The sequence below is a fragment of the Drosophila rhopaloa genome, unplaced genomic scaffold, assembly GCF_018152115.1.
Source record: "Drosophila rhopaloa isolate 14029-0021.01 unplaced genomic scaffold, ASM1815211v1 contig_155, whole genome shotgun sequence".
Classification (NCBI taxonomy): Eukaryota; Metazoa; Arthropoda; class Insecta; order Diptera; family Drosophilidae; genus Drosophila; species Drosophila rhopaloa.
In genome coordinates this window covers 2,205,376-2,223,068 of record NW_025335034.1, presented here as the reverse complement: position 1 = coordinate 2,223,068, position 17,693 = coordinate 2,205,376, and the positions used below count along the sequence as shown (strand labels likewise).

The following is a 17,693-nucleotide window of genomic DNA, read 5'->3' as shown; positions in this document are numbered from 1 at the left end:
GAGAAACTCATTTTGTAGGAAAATAGTCACACAGACACAGAAAAACAAATTCCAGCCCCGGGCTCGTGATCTCTGACGGGTTCAAGGTGGGTGCCCAATTGCCGTGAACTTGCCCACTTCCCACATTCCGACTTAACCCCTTCTGCCTGCAGCACGAATCGAAGATGTGCAGCCCGTGCTGTGGATCCTGCTGTGGCCCCTGCTGCAGCCCCTGTTGCAGCCCCTGCTGCTCGCCCTGCTGCAATGACTGCTGCGGGCCCTGTTGCAGTCCCTGCTGCAGTCCCTGCTGCGGACCCTGCTGCAGCCCCTGCTGCACTCCTTGCTGCTGCGCCCCGTGCTGCTCGCCCTGCTGCTGCGGGCCGTGCGGCAAGTGCTGCACACCCTGCTGCGGACCCTGCTGCGGCCCTTGCTGCAGCCCCTGTTGCACCCCTTGCTGCAGCCCTTGTTGCACCCCCTGCTGCAGCCCCTGCTGCTCGCCCTGCTGCGGCCCCTGCTGCGGGTCAAAGTGCAAGTGATCTACGCAAGCGATTTCGGAATGGAAATCGGAATCGGAATCGGAGGCAGGAGCCAATCGCAAATGCCACCACAAGTTCGTCGGGCTCGTTGGAGAACCGTGAAGAGCCACTTGCTATTACCAGCTAAGGCAAGCAAATACACGAAAAGTCAACAGCAGACCAAAGTTTTCAGTCCCTCGAGGATGGGTATGTGAGGGGAATGGAAACATCTGCGCGCGGGTCCATGTTAATGAAGACACAGATTTGGCGACGGGGCCCAGGTAAAAGTTGGTCATCCCCAACTTATGCCAGTTAGTGCTGTGTAAACTTTTTGGCCTCTTCCAAGAATTAATTAAAATCAGTTTCAACTTATGTGACACGAGCACACACACAAAAGAAATTACATTACAAGCCAAGATGGAGTCAACTACATGGCAACAAAATCTGTTCGTTTTTAATATTAACATATAACTTGAAACAAAATATTGTTAGGTAGAAGTTGGTATCTTTCCCTTTCGTAGAATTCGTTTCTAAAAGAAATCGTTTGCCTTAAGTTCAAGCCATTTTGGTTTGCGCAATTTCTTCTCTAGCTAGTATCATTAATTCTTCAGCTAAGGAATTAATACAAAAAATCTGGATAAAAAAGATATTTCGGCAAATCTAAAATCAAATAATATGTATATTAATATCACATATTTATTTGTTATTAATCAAATATTTTCATAAGCTCCCGAGTCAACAAATCTGAATTATTAAAGTTTCATTATTTATTTAAGAGTATATCATTTTGAGAACGATTCCTTTCCGGAAGTTATTTACTCACAGATGGCAGCTGACACAATTTTGCATACTTTAATTAAACATTTTACAACACATTTGTGCAGGGAAAGTGGATTCTCGTTAAATGTCTCAGAGCGTAGCCTGCAGTCCTGGGCCACGAGTAAAAATAACTTGTGACATGCTGCTGCGCCAGTTGTTTAATCATTTCACTCGAAATGTTTCCAAGCCCGCCGGCCATTGCTTTCCCATTCTACTTCAGCTCGTTCCGAAGTTTTCTGGGCGTTGTGAACTTAATTAGGTTTAATTAATACTAGAAAAACACACACAGACACACCGAAAGGACATATTGACAAAAGGCAAATTGGTATGCTCAAGAAGTAGCCTCGCATGTGTGGGATGAGGTGGCCCAGGTCCTTGGCCCAGAAAGGATCTGGTCCCTCCGACAGGAAATGAGTTTTCAAAGGCCGGAAGGCAGCAATTATGTCAGTCGCTTTGTGTGTACTGTTAATTGGTATGGGAATCGACGAGGCCGACGACTTTACGATATTTCATAAATTGCAATTTTACGATGCCCTCAAATTGAAACCAAATTGCAGGCCCAACCTTGAGATTTGCATATCCTCAGCGTCCATTTCGATCTTATCCCTGGGCCAAGTGGCCCTACCTCCCTTCCGACCATGTACTTTGTGTACTTTGTGAGTGTCGACGTCATGTAACGTAGCAAATCCAATTTCGCCACGCCCATGAGGCGGAATGGAGCCGCAGCCGGAGTCCGCCCCCCGACTGCTCACTCAATCTCAATAAAGCAAAAGAAATTTTCTGACGGAGGGGGTGGGGAAAAAAAGGTGCCTTTGGCAAATTTGTTATTGGCCCGGTTGATGCAGCATTCTTTGAGGCGCAGCCAAAGAAATTGGATGAGGCCAGGTGCCAGCAAGAGATTCATCCCGTATGCAGGTAAATATTTGTCCATGGATGACTCCGGGCTTAGTGAGGAGCTTTCTTTACCCACAGCTTATTCGGATTTAATACGGCTTCGAGGCCTTGAACTGCATTAGACGCTGCACAGATTTAATTAAACTCGTTTTCTATGCAAAAACCATATCAAAATGCGAAATCAAAGCCAATTTTATGATTGCACTTAATGGAAGTCGGAAATCTTTCTCGTTTACATTTCATTTTCCACCTCTCGCCGACCTGTCAGTAAATATTTGATATGCGAGCTGTGCCATTTTTAATTATGCTTCAAATAAACATGGCGACCGATGTTTGGTCTGCCCGTTGCAATAATATTTAGTCGGTTGCCCTGATTTTGACTGCGACGCACTTGTTTTAATGCATAAATAAATATTTGTGTTAAAATGAAAAAACCGCAGCCCCTGCACACAAACATCATTCGATACAAGCATCCTGTGCTGAATGTGCTGCAAAAACCTGACTGGCATTAGATGTCGCTTAATAAACCCTAATAGTCTGCGGTATCATGTCGGAGTGTCTATCAAAAACACACTTTTTGGACCAGCGGGCGGTTGCTCCGTTGTTCTATTTTTCCCATTTTCCCATTTTCCCATCTATCAATTATGCACCGAGGTCTATGGGCAATGGGCAGGGAAATTCGCTTTTATTGTATTATTTGCTTTGAAGCTAAAGCTGTCAGAAATGACCGCAAATGTAAGCGGCGTTTGGCTGGTGGAAAATGCTTTTTGCGGCCGTTTCAGTTGCATTTATCGGTTTGACATTTCCAGTTTGCTAACTCACCAGCAATAAATAGAATTTTATAAAATGGAATAGAATAACATGCATCACAGTTTATTCATCTTTTTAATTGAAATTTACTGATAGACTCGGAATAAAAACTAATATTTTCTCGCAAAAGAAATACAATTTAATTGTGTAAAAACTTTTTTAACATTTCAACCGTTAGCTAATTGGTTTGTGCTCTCAGCAGATCATTTTGACATGACTAATGAGTTGTGTGGCTTTTGAAAAAAAATCCGTAGTTTTTAAACAATCTCCCTATATTTACTGGTCACGGAAAAAATATAATTGTTAAACTAGTATTAGCTTTGAGTGATGTCTTAACACTCAGATGGACTCGATGAACAAAAAAATATAATGCTTTATGTTTATTTCACAAGCGCTTTATATCGTTTCGCCTATTTATATTCATTTATTGAATAATGATTTATTTGTCATGCACCAACATGACACGCATTTCTAAAATTGAAATGACTTAATAAAAAAATTTCAAAGTTCACATAGAAGATAAGTAAATCAACTAAATTATTTTTACATTCCAGCCCTTTTTACAGAGGTCAAGGAACTTTATTAACGTAATTAATGTTAAATATTAAATAAATCAAAAATATGAAAAGGTTTTCTGTAAATAAATAATAATTTTGAATTTAACATCCAATTACTCGCACAAAAATCCTACAGATAACTGCGCTAATTCGCGGGAAAAACAGCATTTTCAATTTGTTAAACAAAATCCCGCATAAAATATGGCAATAGAGTGCTCCTGTATTCTGTGGGTAATAATTAATGTAATGTTCATTTGCGGACTTCGTTCGGATGGAGTCATTACAGGTGCACATACCACGAATCTGGGGATATAAAATGCAGGGGGAGTGGAAGCATGTGGGTCATGAAACAGCTTGATATCTTTACTGCGCTCTCTACCTGTGGCTATGGTTCATCCATCATTAGTTGGACACAAAAAGAAGGATTTTATGATGTGGTAATGGCAGCATAAAGGACTCCCCGAGAGCGTGTGTGCGTGGGAGTATTTTTTATGTTTTATGCCTTTTGAGCAAACAAGTTGGCGTATTTTTGAGCTAAGCTCGCAGACATAAACTGTCGGCTGGCCCCTTCACTTGCCCACAAGCTGAGCCACAACTTCCGCAACGTGTCATTCAAGCCACCCACATCATTACGACCCCCAACCCCTCTACAAACACACACACACACTGTGCCGCACTCCCGCACATAGATACTCACTAACACACGGCCAGCGCTTCTGGCTGAACGTGCTAAGTTGTTATGGCCCTGCTCTACGTAACTCTCTGCTCTGTCGCATAACTTAGTTTTCCACGCTTAATACAGTTTTACGGGCGACGCTTCCTCCCCACCGCCTGGTCCATGGAAATACTTTAAAACGCATAAAAATTCCGACACGTCGTAACCTCAGTGCTTTTAACAGCTTCTCCCTTGCTCATCGCGAACAAGTGCCAGTGCCAGTGCCACAGCCACAGCCAGATCCAGATGCAGGATCCAGCTCGAGCCCCCATCCCCCATCCCCATATTTATAAAACCAAGCCCAGAGTCAGCAATCAACTGCACTTCCCAGAGACTCTCGCTTTGTTGCAAGTCATGCACATCAAGTGAAGTTCCTGCCGGTTGTTGTTTCAGCTTTTACGCGGTATATTCAAACTACACGGGTATACTGGATTCCTGCAGATATGCATATCGTATTTCCCATCTTATCAAAGTTCAAAAAGGCATACGTTCTTTTTAATAGGGAGAGATAGAGCAAAGTAAATTATAGGACTAAAGACAGAGAAAATTAAAATCAATTTCTCATTTCATACTGGATTCCTGCAGATATAAATATCTTATCAAAATTGACAAAGGCATCTTTTTAGTTTGGAAAGGTAGAACAAAGTAAATTATGGGATTAAAGACAAAGAAGTTTCAAATTAATTTCTCATTAAATACTGGATTTCTGCAGTTATGAATATCTTTTCAAAGTTGACGAAGGCATAAGTTCGACTGCATCTTTTTAATCTAGAGAGAATGAGTAAAGTAGACTAAAGGCAAATTCAAAATCAATTTCTCATTTCATCATTTAACTATCATTAGCATATTGACATTAAAAGTCGAATCGTCTTGGAAGTCGAAAACTTAAGCTCTGCATGATTCGATATTCCTTCCATCAGAATTTAATTATCTAATTTAATTACTTGTTTTCATCCGTTTTCTTGGTTCTCACTTTTCTTATTTATTCAAAACTCATTGGATGTTTATTTAAGGCTGGTCCTTGAATCTTCTCCACCGCATCTTGATAGGACTTCAGTTAAGACAAATAGTAAAATTAAATTTGGGTATCGCACAGTCGGGGCACTTGATTATAGCGCTCCAACTTGTTGTTTCTATCGCTGATGTTGTTGTCTAGCGGACGCGGTTGCTCCGTCTGTTCCGCTGCAGTTAACCTGCAAAGTAGCGCAATTTGTTGATAGCAGGTTAAATTTCATTTGCCCGCACACTTTTTCTACATATTTCGTTCCATGTTTTGCTGCTTTTTTGTATTCCCTCTAATGAGGTTGCCAGCAGGAAGGGGCCGAAGATGAGGGTAAAATAAGATGCATGTGGAAAATGTGGCGCATCCTAAACACGTTTTGCATGAAGAATAAACGTAATTGTTTTTTCTGTGTCACAGTCGTTTGTTTGAATAAGGTGTGAGCAAAAATGTCGCTGAATTAAATTTTAAATTGAATTGCTCCCAAGGGAGAGATAAATATTATACGTTTTTAAAATGATGAGAACCGCTTCTCTACATGCCCTTTGTATGTAATATAAAAATATTTTTTTTTTTTAATTTGTGAATTCACAGAGTACAAATAATACCAGACCTAAAGTAAACCAGCAGAAAATGGTAATTTCTTTAAATTTAATTGTGGTACAATATATTTTTTTAAGATGAAGCTTATCCCTTTATTAGTTAAATTAATCTTGCATTTCGGTTTTAATAATTTCTTGAGCAACAAAGACATATCTAATAATATTTTTAAATATTAAAATTATATTATTAAAGCCTATATTAAAATTATGAAGTTTGGATATTAAAATTTATCCGCAAGGTGACCACATATATTTTCTGTTGAGGAATTTTGTGTGCCCAACAAAATGTATTTCATTTTTCCTTACTAAATTTGTTATATCCAAATATACAAAGGTGAATATTCCAATGTTGAAGGTTAGACTACTCTGCCAAGTGTATCCGGAAATGTTTGAAAAATTGTATAATCAAATTTAAACTGAAATACTTCCAAGGGGCCCACAAATATTTTCTGTTCAAGAATTTTATTTGCCCAACAAAATTCATTCATTTTGCCAACTAAATAACCGGATGGTATAAACTTTTGCGCAATTATACTTATTTGAATATGCTGCCGCTCCAATACCCTCTCACCGTAGCTGGCGTTGACATTAATATCACTTTACCTCAATCTGTCCAATTTACCAATAAAACTCTTGAATCTCGGCTCGAAGTGCTTTAAACTGCAATGGGCCAGGTAAAAGCGAGTGGGTATTTGAGTGTGTGTTTCTGTGCCTCCGTGTGTTTGTTCGGGCTTGTGCCTTTTAACTTTTGCATAAAAACAACGAACGCAGCCGGCAGCAGTTAGTGGATGGATGGATGCAGGATGCAGGCCAGATCCAAGCCAAGGATGCAACTTTCAGCAGCTAAACGAAAATATAAAACACTTAACTCGACTGCAGGGGCGACAGTCCCCTCCATTTGTCCCTCGAAACCAGCCAGATCGTCCTCTATGCGACACATTCAACTGCACCCCGGTTCTGGGGACTGGCAACAATTTGATGGCACTGTGCGGAGGAAGTCCTTACCCCTTTCGGCTGGGCCAACAAACCCAGACACAGCCATCCCCTGGCTGTAAATTTGGGTCACTTTTTGGCAGCCAACAACAGTGAGCCGGAAGTGCAGAAAATTTGGCCTAAAAATAACATTTATGTGTGTGCAGTTCACTGGCGTAAAGTTTTACGAACTCGATTACGATTACGATTATGGGGGCACTTTAATGAAAAAATTAACCCAATGAGATTCTTCCTCCTTGCCAAGTAAATAGTTGCAAAAGAGAGAGAGTACTAAGTGAATTCCCAGAGGAAAGTGTGACGTTGTGCATATCTGACCTTCATAAAAAATTTAATTTGGTTTTTTAGGTGAGCAATTTTTATTTGCTAACAGGTTATTTCCAAGTTTATCGCAGAACCTCTACTTTAAGGATATAGTTTTCCTAAATTGTTGTAAATATGAAATTAAATTTTGATATTATATTTATCAAGGAACTGTTAATTTATAAAAAAATTGTTAAAAACACAGAACAGCTACCCAACTAGAGATTTATTTTTAGATAATAAAAGCAAATCAGAAAGGACATCCAGGATAAAATATACGTTTTGTAATTTTCTTTGGTAGGTAGTTTCAGAAATATTAACTATGGAAATATTTCAAAATGAAGTCAAGTGTCAGGTAATTAATTAGTTGATTAATGTGTAAAATATTGTTGGCCAAGTTAAGTCGGAAATATTTTCTGAAGTATCTAGCAGGATTGCCCCACTGTGCTTGCGTCACGGGTTCGGTATAGTGGGGCGTTGTAAGCGCGGCTTACAATGACCGACCACCAACAGCAGCGAGGGACGGAGTGAAAGGACTTCACGTGGCTTTAATAAATAACAGCTGAAGTTTAAATTGCCGTTAGCATAAATTATGAGCAGTTAGAGACGTTGCCTGCATTCAGTGAGCGACGCCTTTTTGGCTGCGAAACTTCTTTCAGCAGCTCGTTTCCCTTTCCTTTCTCCCTCGCTCTCGTCGCTTTTTTGGCAAGCATCCTGTAAATGGCATTGGTGCCACTCTTTATGCATTGGGCTATGCATAAATACATATATATATATTTTTGGGCCAGCCAAAAAACACAAGATGAAAAGTTAGCGGCGCAAAGTGAGATTTCAATTTGGCTGGCTCGCGTTTTATGGCGGGGAGGAAACATTGCCGGACTCATAAAGCATTTCCGGCACTCATGAATCGGTTGGGGCCCTCGGGGCTTTTGTCCCCGCTCCTAGAGCTCCCGGCTACCCCGATATTGTGATGTTTGGAGCTAAAGTTGTTTGCTTTCTTTTCGCCCAAAAGCCGAAAGCCTTAGAAAATGGAACGCCGTCTGTTGGCTTCCTGCTTCCTGCATCCATTATTTCCACCTTCAAGAATACACTGAAAAAAGGGCTTATCTAAAGTTAGTGGATCAGAACTGCATGCCAATGTTGTATTCTTTTTATAATGGTAGGAAATCATGGTCATGTTAATTCAATATTTTGTATCCCAGTGGTATATTAAATATTGATAAACAACAAAATTTTTTTCTTTAAAAAACTTATTGCGACTGTTTACATAACTCGAAAAGATATTAACCGATTGGTTTAAAATGTTGGCATCATATTCAATATAACAGTATTTATCGACTCACAAATAATTTTTTTAAATGATTTTTTTTTTCGTTATCAAAATTTTTTTTGTTTTATTGCTAATTTTTTATTCAATTCTGTGAATAATTAATATAGACAGCAATATATGTCATAGTTTCAAATTGATCGAATAAGATTTGCTCGAGTTATGTATGTGCTCGACTATGAAACCATTAAAAAGCAATCCATGTAATACATATGACATATTTTTCGTGACTTTTTTGTGGATTGCTGATTGCCCAACATACATAAATGTGTTTCAGTGTAAAAGAAAGCCCAGTCTCCAGCTGCGGAGCTCATTCACTGCATACTTTCCGTTTGCCCGGTTTTGTCTCACTTTCCCAGCAGCGAGTACACATTACATTTCCCTCGCAATTGTTTGGCAGCGAATAAAAGAAAAGCCGAGCCATACTACCCGTATCCATAGCCAAAGCCATAGTCCAAAGTGGGTTTGTTGTTGCGGGCTCGTGAGGAAGTGAGTGGGCTCCATGGATTCCATGGAATGCAACGACCATGACAGGGCACATGGCTCAGCATGGGTTAAGGCATTCGAGTCAAGGAGATGGCTGGCATACTTGTGTGTGCATTCCGCCAAAACATTTGAATGCCAAGTATTCAAAGCAGCGAAAACAGGGCTGACTGTGGGGATATCAGCCATCTATCATTCAACGTTTGAAGCCCGACACAATCAAATGAATGGCAATCACTTAATTTAATGAATATTGAACCAGTTATACTATCAACGAGATTTAGTTGAATGACAAAGCGGAGACCTAAATGGAATCCTACACGGATTGAATGCATCTAGTCCACAATCTACACACATCCTGTGTACAATGTCAACAGGCGGACAGAACCTAAAATCAAAGCAAAATAAAATTAAAAGTCGGGCTTAAATGGAGATTTCGTTACCCTAATCTGAGAGAATTTTATTGTTTTACAAGATAGAAATTGGAGAAAAGAGTAAATACGAATACTGTTCTTGTTACTAGTTCACTTGACCAATTGTAGTTACAGCACGATCTTTGAAGATAAATATTTGATATTTTTAATTCATTTGCGAGTTCTTATTTTGAATTGTAGACAAAGAATTTCTGACACCTTAGACTTGTAATAGTTATGTTACGTTTGGTTTTCTGTTTGAGGTATACTAATAAAAATACTTTTCACCCCATAAACTACTTGCCAAACATTTCCATAATAAAAAGAAAATTGTTAAATATGTTTAGTAAGAGTATTTAAGGAAAACCTACTAAAAACCCGTGAGAGGTTTTGGTTTCGATTGCAATCATCGGCAGGGACAGTGGCACAATAAATATAACAATTGAAACGGCAAATACTCCGAATAGGTATTCGTATATATGCACGAAATGAAAATCTCTAATAAAAAAAGACATTTCCATTACTGCGATTAAATCGTCAGGACAAAGCACATACATACAAACACAGGGACAGTCGTATATAGATAGGGAATAGCAGGCGATAGAGGTGGAGAGCAATTCCGCTGCGGTCTTTGCCGAGTTGTAAGGCTGAGTCCTGTGATAGGATTTCAGTTGCCTGCCATTATTTCAATTGTTGTTGTTTATATTCATTGGATTCTTTACCACTCTCTCTCTCTTTTTTTTCTCTCTCTTTCTGTGCAGCATTATTATGAGCTTTTTATGTGCATTGCACAATCGGCCTGAAGGTTGACCATAAAATATTTTCTACCACCCATCCGATGATATCAATTTTTACGGCTGACAATATTAGCCCGACATAATTATCAATCTTTATGGGCCGAACTGAAATGGTCAGCAATAAAATGCCAAACGTAGATCGCCGATAACGAATGTCCTCGGCCGCAGAAAGGATGTCCTGCTGGCGCAGAAACTGCCGTAGCACATGTGTGCACGTGCTGATAAAATTAGCAATTCGAAACCATTTGTGGGGGTGGTGTGGTTTTCGGGGGCGGAAGGAACCCGATATTAGCAGCAGATATATTCATGTCGACTGCTGTCGGGCGCAAAGTCATGGCGCAGCCAACGGGGCGGATGAGTGTCGCTGCACCCAGGAGGGCCTTTGGCTGTTTGCGGTCTATCCACCTCCTGGTTAGGACCACTGCCACTCCCACTCCCACTAACACTCCCTCTTCCCTTTACCGCCCACAGCCCACACAGCGCGTGTCGAAGCATCTCAGTCGGAAAATGGGTGACAATTCATGACAGGGCATGAGCAGTGCGCGTAATTTGCATATACGGTCGTTGGTTCGGTTCGATGGTCCAATGCCTGGTTGCCCAGCTGGCCCGCTCTTTACATTTTATTTTTTCCACAAAATTCCCTGCCGCATCGAGCAGGCAGTTTTTGGCATTGACTTGACTGCACTTAGCCCCTTGGCATTACAAAATGTTCCTCTCATTCTGGTTGCATATTGTGATAAAAATCACCCTTTCTATGCATTTTCCACACCGAAAACGGCCGAAAAAAGAAAGGGCTAAAATGGAAACCCTTCACCCACATTTTAAATGCAAATGACACCCCATGAAGGGCAGATAGTAAAAGAGATGAGGAGAGTTGGAGGTGTCTTTGTGGCTTGGCAGCCAGCAGATTAAAAGCGAAATTAGTTTTTCCCCTAATAAGCCAATCCAGCTGGAGTAAAAGCAGTTAGTGACAGGATGAATTTCAATTTGGATGGAGTATTAGCTGATTATTCTAGTACTTTTTGGGAGAAAAACCGCAGGTATGTTAATGTAACAGGCTTGAAGACCGATAACGATTGTTTCAGTCTGAACATTCTATGCGTCTCAGGAGAACTTATTATCACCTCGGAATTTGGGTCTTTTACGATTCTCAATGCAACCGAAATTATTCAAATCAAATAAGGTTTTTTTAATGTCTGCCACATACTGCTACATATGATTAGACAAGGTTAATATTAAACAGCTGCGTTAATAGAGAAAAAGAAATGGACTTATTTTACTTTTATTCTGTGATTTATAGTTTAAGTAGTTTCACGAGTATTAGCATTTATAATTATAGGCATTCACTGGCAATTTAAATATTTTTCGGAATTGTTACACGGATCATTTGTTTCGCCGGTTTTTCTTGCGCATATGCTTCTTCCACTTCCTCCAGTACTTCTGGATCTTGGTGGCGGCGCGATTCATGGCGAATACCATGATGCGGTGCTGGCGTCGTCTGGCCTCCTCCTCCTCGCGTTTAACCACGATCTGCTTGTAGACCCGCTCGACCTTACGGAACCCAACCAGAAATTCGTCCAGCGCCTTCTTGGCCTTTTTGTGCTCGTCGGTCAGCTGCATGTTCTCAATCATCTTCTCGCCAATGCTGTGGTCGTACTTCTTGATGATGGCCTGCAGCTGCAGGATCAGCTTGTTTCTGGGGGATTCGGGGGATGGAAACTGGGTCTGCAAGGGCAACTATGACTCACTTTTCCTCTCGGAACACCTTCTCTTGTTTCATATACGTTTTGGTCGACGTCTCGAAGTTATTACGCGTCTTCTGCAGCTGATCTTCCAGGTCAGCCTGCCGCTCGAGGCTCGATTTTTTGCTGGCGCGGACCAAGCGAGTGCATCGATCGCTGGGGGAGGGAGTGCCATTATAATCGGAAGCTATCAAACTGCAAAGGACAAAGATCTCGACGAGCGTGCCCCTCAGGCACTAACATTTCCTTCTGGATGCGCTCGTTCTTCTCGCGCCTCTTCTTCATGATCAGCTCCTCGTAGTTCTGCAAATAGGCCTCCTTGGCGGCCATTCGCTGCCTGATGGCCACCTTTTGGGCGTGGATCTTGTTGCGCAGCTCCTCCACCTGCTCCTTGACCACCTCGTTCTGCTTGTACATGGCATGCAGCTGCCGCTCCTGGGCGATGGCGTCGGTGGATGTCCTGTACAAGCGGTCCTTGGCCAGATCGTAGAGCATCTGGAAGGCCATCAGCAGCTTCTTCTCGTCCGCGCTCATGTGGTTGTACAAGCGGGGGAACAGGTGGACCATCTTGTTGTTGCGCTGGAAGAAGTCGATGATCTGGATGATTCCATGGTCCATCAGGGGCGGACGCTTCTCCCTCAAGATGAATTCCCTGCGACGAATAAAGGAATCGACCAGGTGCACGGCCGGCTCGAATTTGGTGCCATTCAGAACCTGCGCCAATTGTTTGGGATGCTCCAGCAATTTTGGCATGATTAGCGAGATCTTTACCCGTTCGATGGCTTCGGCTAGGACATCCAACACACAGCCGATTTGCACCGATCGCACGTGGGCGAACTCTGATTGGGAATGGGGCTTAGGTTTAAATCAAATCAAGATAAATAATTGTATTTATCCTTCCCCATATTTGTAAAATGTTTTATATCTTTTTGTCCATTCAATCAATGAATAATAAATTTATTATTCTGTCAAATGGAACAAAATCCTTTTTGGTTTTCTAACCAAATTTTTAGATTTTATTAAATAACTTGTGAAATTCTCTATTCGAATTAAATGAAACATAGCTTTATGGAACAAATACAAATAAAATCAGTAAGAATATAATTGGGTACCGTTTGGCTGTAATATGATAAGTTCAATCCCACAAATGGTATGATTCTAAATTAAATGCTTGCAATTAGCAGATATGAGAACACACATTTTCGCGGTTTTAACAGTATTTTATACATTGGGAGTCTAGATTAGATGTGTGAAGTTCAGATTTGCTCTAATATCTCACCATGCTGGGCAAGTTTGATGTCATTCTTCTTCTCTTCTGGCATCGTCTTTATTCGCATCATCTCCGTCAAACTCATCTTCGTGTTTGGGTTCCTAACTAGTCTCTTGTGAGTTTTTCATTTATTATTTTTTTTATTAAAATTAAGTGCTGCGCCAGCAGCTTTCACTTTGAGGTGATTCTATTTTTATTTGATTTCGTCTTTTATTATTTTTTTGACAGCAGTGTTCGTGTGTATAAATGGGGTATGTTTCTGCTCCGAGCTAAAATTCGGAGCTGCAGTTTGATGGAAGTTAGCCCTGCTACTCTGATCCCCTGAACGATGTCCCCAATTTATGTACACAAATTCCCATATTTACAAAAGCGGATCCGTGGCACATCTATCTGCTCCACTGGGTGCGCTCCGCTGAGCTGCAAACTTGCTCAAGTGGAAGCTCTTGTTTGGACTCGAATCAAGTTGACATTACATGGCGTGTTTCAGTCGCGGACTGTGGACAAAGTTTCTAAACAAATGCCCCGGAATTTGTGACTACAAATGCAGCGCTTCCTGCTCGATGTTGAATGCACTTTTTTTCCAGCTCTTTGTGCGCTCCTCTGTTCCGCTGTGTTGCCAAAAATTTATGGCTAACAATATTTTTGCCCGGCAAAAGACGCACACAGCTCACAGCAAATGGCAAACAACTTGCTGCGAGTCACAGGCGAGGCACCTAAATAAACCAATGCGTGGGCAGGGGCGGGGAGCATCAAAGGGGTATTTTTTGGGGGAGTTCTCAGGGGCGTGGAACTGTTCCGGGGGCGTAATTTGTATGCACAATGCGAACATCCTCCGACTCTGCCTGGGAATCCGAATCGAGCAGTATGCGCCAGTGAACTCTTTCGGCTTTATCTCTTTCCCCAAGTTGTTTGCGTTGTGAATACCCTATTCGGGATCGGCTTGGTCTGACTAATCCAACATCTTTGATTTTTTAAAGGACAATCTTCCAATAAAAACATTATAAAACCAAATCGCATAGAATTGTCGCATCTTTAATCCACATAATTAGCTTTAACTCAAAAAGCAAGCGTATATTGTACAAATGTATAATTCGATCTTTATAGTTCCAGAAAGAGCTGCAAAGTTGCCCGTTTTTTAATATTTGGAAGAACTGTGATGAAATAATAATGGTATATTTTGTAAGACTAGAGCCGATTCTACTTAAAATTTGAATTGGAGACTAATTCCTGTGACAGTTTTATGCGGAAGTGTATAAACATTTCGCTGCTGGGGAGGACTAAGCAGTTACCATTTTTTTGTCGCACTTTTTCTATAGCGGTTTGTTGTTGCTGTGCGCTTATTGCATTTGTCTCGATTCGTTTGGCTCGCACAAAAACAAATTGCCGGAAGTATGCAAATGTATGATGCAGCTTATCAGATATTGTTTGAGAGCCTGCACTCGTTGTCTGTTGGTCGGGTTAAGGGGGAGTGGGGTAGTTGGTGGGGGGTTGGGGGATGGGTTTGTTGGGCGTTTCGGGGCGTGGCATTTGGCACGGCACTCATTTGCCTTGCAAAAGGAGCTCCATCAGTGAGCAACCAGCAAACAAGAGCCAAGCGACAGCAAATAACTTTCAGAGACACTTGCACCCGAATATAAATAAAAAACCAGAAAAGTATCGGGAATTGAACTGTCAGCTACAGCTGCACGTTGGGGAAATCGAAATTGAATTACATTTGCACTTTATGCTAAAGATCCGTCAGATGACAGCAGCAGCAAATGGAGGGAGATAAAAACTAATTAAAATGTTACTAAACAAGTTGGAGGTGGAGCGGGAAATTTACAGGAAGGACGGAAGTTTATTTTAGCTGATGACTAGAAATTAATACAAGCAATAAGTTCTTTAGATTTGGCTTTAATTTTATAATGGTAAATCACATTTTTCATCAATTACTCTTGTCTTTTATAGCAGTGCAATGTTCTATAAAAGGTATTATAGGTGAATGTTAAATGATGTCAAACATTCTATAAGATTTTACAAAGCAAACAAAATTTATAAGCTTTAATAACTGTTTTTAATATTTTTAGATTAAAATCATATTTTAGTAGACAAAATGTTTTCATTTGGTTTCGTTATTCTTAAGGGTGCTTATGTTCTCTTAATACTATTGAATAAAAAGGTTTGGGTACTATGATATAATCCTCAAAGTTCGACAGTTATTCGATTTACCTTTAAGTGTTTGTTCTTACCCGCTGGTCTTTGGCCTTTTTTCGGCGAACCCCTTGTCTTTTCTCAAATTAAAACATTGGCAAGTGGCACTCTGTGTCATTTATCAACTCCGAACTTTCTGACATTTATGCTCTGTGACAAGCAAGTCCAGGGCGACAATCACTGGAGTCTAGCATTGGGCCCGACAAAGTTTCTTTCGACAGATGACACATTTTCCTTCAGCTCTCCTACATGACTACTTGATATTTCCATATTTCTATAGACACACTGGGCTGGCCCGGAAAAACACCCCCTATTGATAAATGATGCTGATGGATTTTTATTGCCCGGTCTTCTTGGTTGGACAGGGGAAGATACTGGACCTGGGTTTTCCAAGGGAAAGGGCCACATGTATGACACGCTGGTGGCCGGCTGCTTATCAACGGTTTAGCGCGGCTTGTGTGCCTGACAGGTGAATAAAAGCAGCTGTCAACACTTTTTTATCCCTGTCTTTGGGACCTGTGTGTGTGTGAGCAAACTGGTCCATTAATATTGATATAGAATATATTGATTTTGCGTTTTGTTTGTTTTTTTGCTGCCAAGGAGCATGCGAGCGGAAAGATTAATGCTTCTAGAAGGATGCGAAACAACTATTTGAATAAGCCTTGGGGAGAAGTCTCGTAGGCCGGAATCCCTGAAACCGACAATTAGCTTTTGGCTATTTCTGGCCAAGTAGAGCACTTGCCAATGATTTGCCTTGCTGGTAAGCATATTAAATATAAATTGCCTGGCCATCCATCAGAATGCTCAAAGGAAAAGCCAGATGACGAGTGGGAGAGCGGTGGGAAGTCCCAAGCAAATTGAGAAACAACTTCAATGCCAATTGGCCAAATCCGAATGCATTTTATGGCCACAAAATCAATTCAATGGCTCAACAAGATGCTCAATTTATGTCTGCAGTCGGACGGTGGGCGTGGCTGCTGCACTTCTCGCCTTCCGACTTCCGCCGGTTGAAAATTTTATGTTTAATTTATTGATACACTCAGCTTGCAATAAAAATTGATGGCAAAAACACATTTACACACACCGGATGAGGGCGAGGCAAAAAGTGGGGGAAGGACGAGGGGCGTTGGCCATAATTTTTCATTTCATTGTTTTGTTTCGCAGCAGTCGTGGGAAATACGCGGCGGATAAACCCGAAACAAAAAGCTGGCAAAGTAGCAAGCAACAAAAAAAAGGAGCAAAGAAAATCGAGGGAAAATTCTTTTCTATGCAAGAGAAATTCATGAAAATGCCTGACGGAACTGGAAGCGAATTTTTGTGATATTTATTTGCTGGGCCAGGGAAAAAAAGGAGAGGAAAAAGAAACCGAGTTGGGAGAACTGCAATAAAGCCAAGCAGACAAAACAGACGGAAATGAAAGCAAAGAAATAATGTCCCCGGCTCCAGTTCCAGTTTCGGATCCAAGGAAAGCAAAAAGGAAAGTGAAAAGTTGCCCAAAAAGAGTGAGAAACTAAGCCGAAAACGAACCAAAGGCACAGTACTGTTGATTTTATTTTTATTGCCATAATTTATATATGCACAGATCCGACGTTGCGTATACGCAACGCAATTCCTAGCAGCTGCATAAGGCCTTGATAGTACTTAAGTGGTGGCAATGGATTTATTCTACTTTAAAGCAAATCGAGAGAGCGGACAGCTGCAAATCATTTTTAAATGCTTACAAATTTCCAACACAATTTACAACTTAAATAAATTTACTGCAGGCGAGTGGGAAACACAGAAAAAGTTATGAAAAATGTGGGGCAGCAGAAAGCAAAGCACAGAAAATGGAAAATAAATCAATCTTACACTCAAAGTTGGGCTGTGGTGGTGGGTGGATGAACGACCACATCCCTCCGAGAGACCGGAAAATTCAATAACGTTTAAGAATGTTGAAAATATTATAGCATACCTGCGGGCAACTGCAGATGCAGCTGTGTATGTGCGCGGAAGAAATTCTAATATTTGTATAGTTGGCCAAGTTGTACATGGAATTTCGCAGACCTCTTAATGGCTTCACTAACTTACCCCCGTTTTCCGCTCCCCCTTCAGTCATTTTTTGCCATTTTTTCTCTGCCTGCACCGTTGCCTGATCATTTACAATTCAACATTTTGCAGCACCAGTGAATTATGCTTTTCATGTTGGCCTTTTCCCCAGTTTTCCCGCTGCTCGTTTTCCAACGGTTTCCGGGCATTCGCGGTCTATGGCCCATTTGTGTGTTTTGAGGCTTTGGGCGACGGCAGTAAG

At 41.1% G+C, this 17,693-nt stretch overlaps 2 protein-coding genes across 2 annotated transcripts in view; both read right to left on the bottom strand.

Moving 5' to 3' along the window:
- The window catches only part of LOC108043675 (hemicentin-2), a 71,538-nt gene that overhangs the window by 22,201 nt on the left and 31,644 nt on the right, over positions 1-17,693 (bottom strand). The gene's annotated exons all lie outside the window — the stretch shown is intronic.
- On the bottom strand, positions 11,471-13,488 carry LOC108043677. Its single transcript, XM_017122481.2, has 4 exons — positions 13,226-13,488; positions 12,188-12,785; positions 11,953-12,102; positions 11,471-11,900 (listed from the first exon to the last, which is right to left on the bottom strand). The coding sequence occupies exons 1-4, from the start codon at positions 13,299-13,301 to the stop codon at positions 11,588-11,590; spliced, it is 1,137 nt and encodes a 378-aa protein (XP_016977970.1). The 5' UTR covers positions 13,302-13,488; the 3' UTR covers positions 11,471-11,587.

Coding starts and splice junctions, on each gene's coding strand:
- LOC108043677 (XM_017122481.2), bottom strand. CDS start 13,301: ATGAGTTTGACGGAGATGATGCGAATAAAGACGATGCCAGAAGAGAAG. Junction 12,786..13,225: donor CATCAAACTTGCCCAGCATG/GTGAGATATTAG, acceptor ATTCCCAATCAG/AGTTCGCCCACGTGCGATCG. Junction 12,103..12,187: donor GAGCGCATCCAGAAGGAAAT/GTTAGTGCCTGA, acceptor TCCCTCCCCCAG/CGATCGATGCACTCGCTTGG.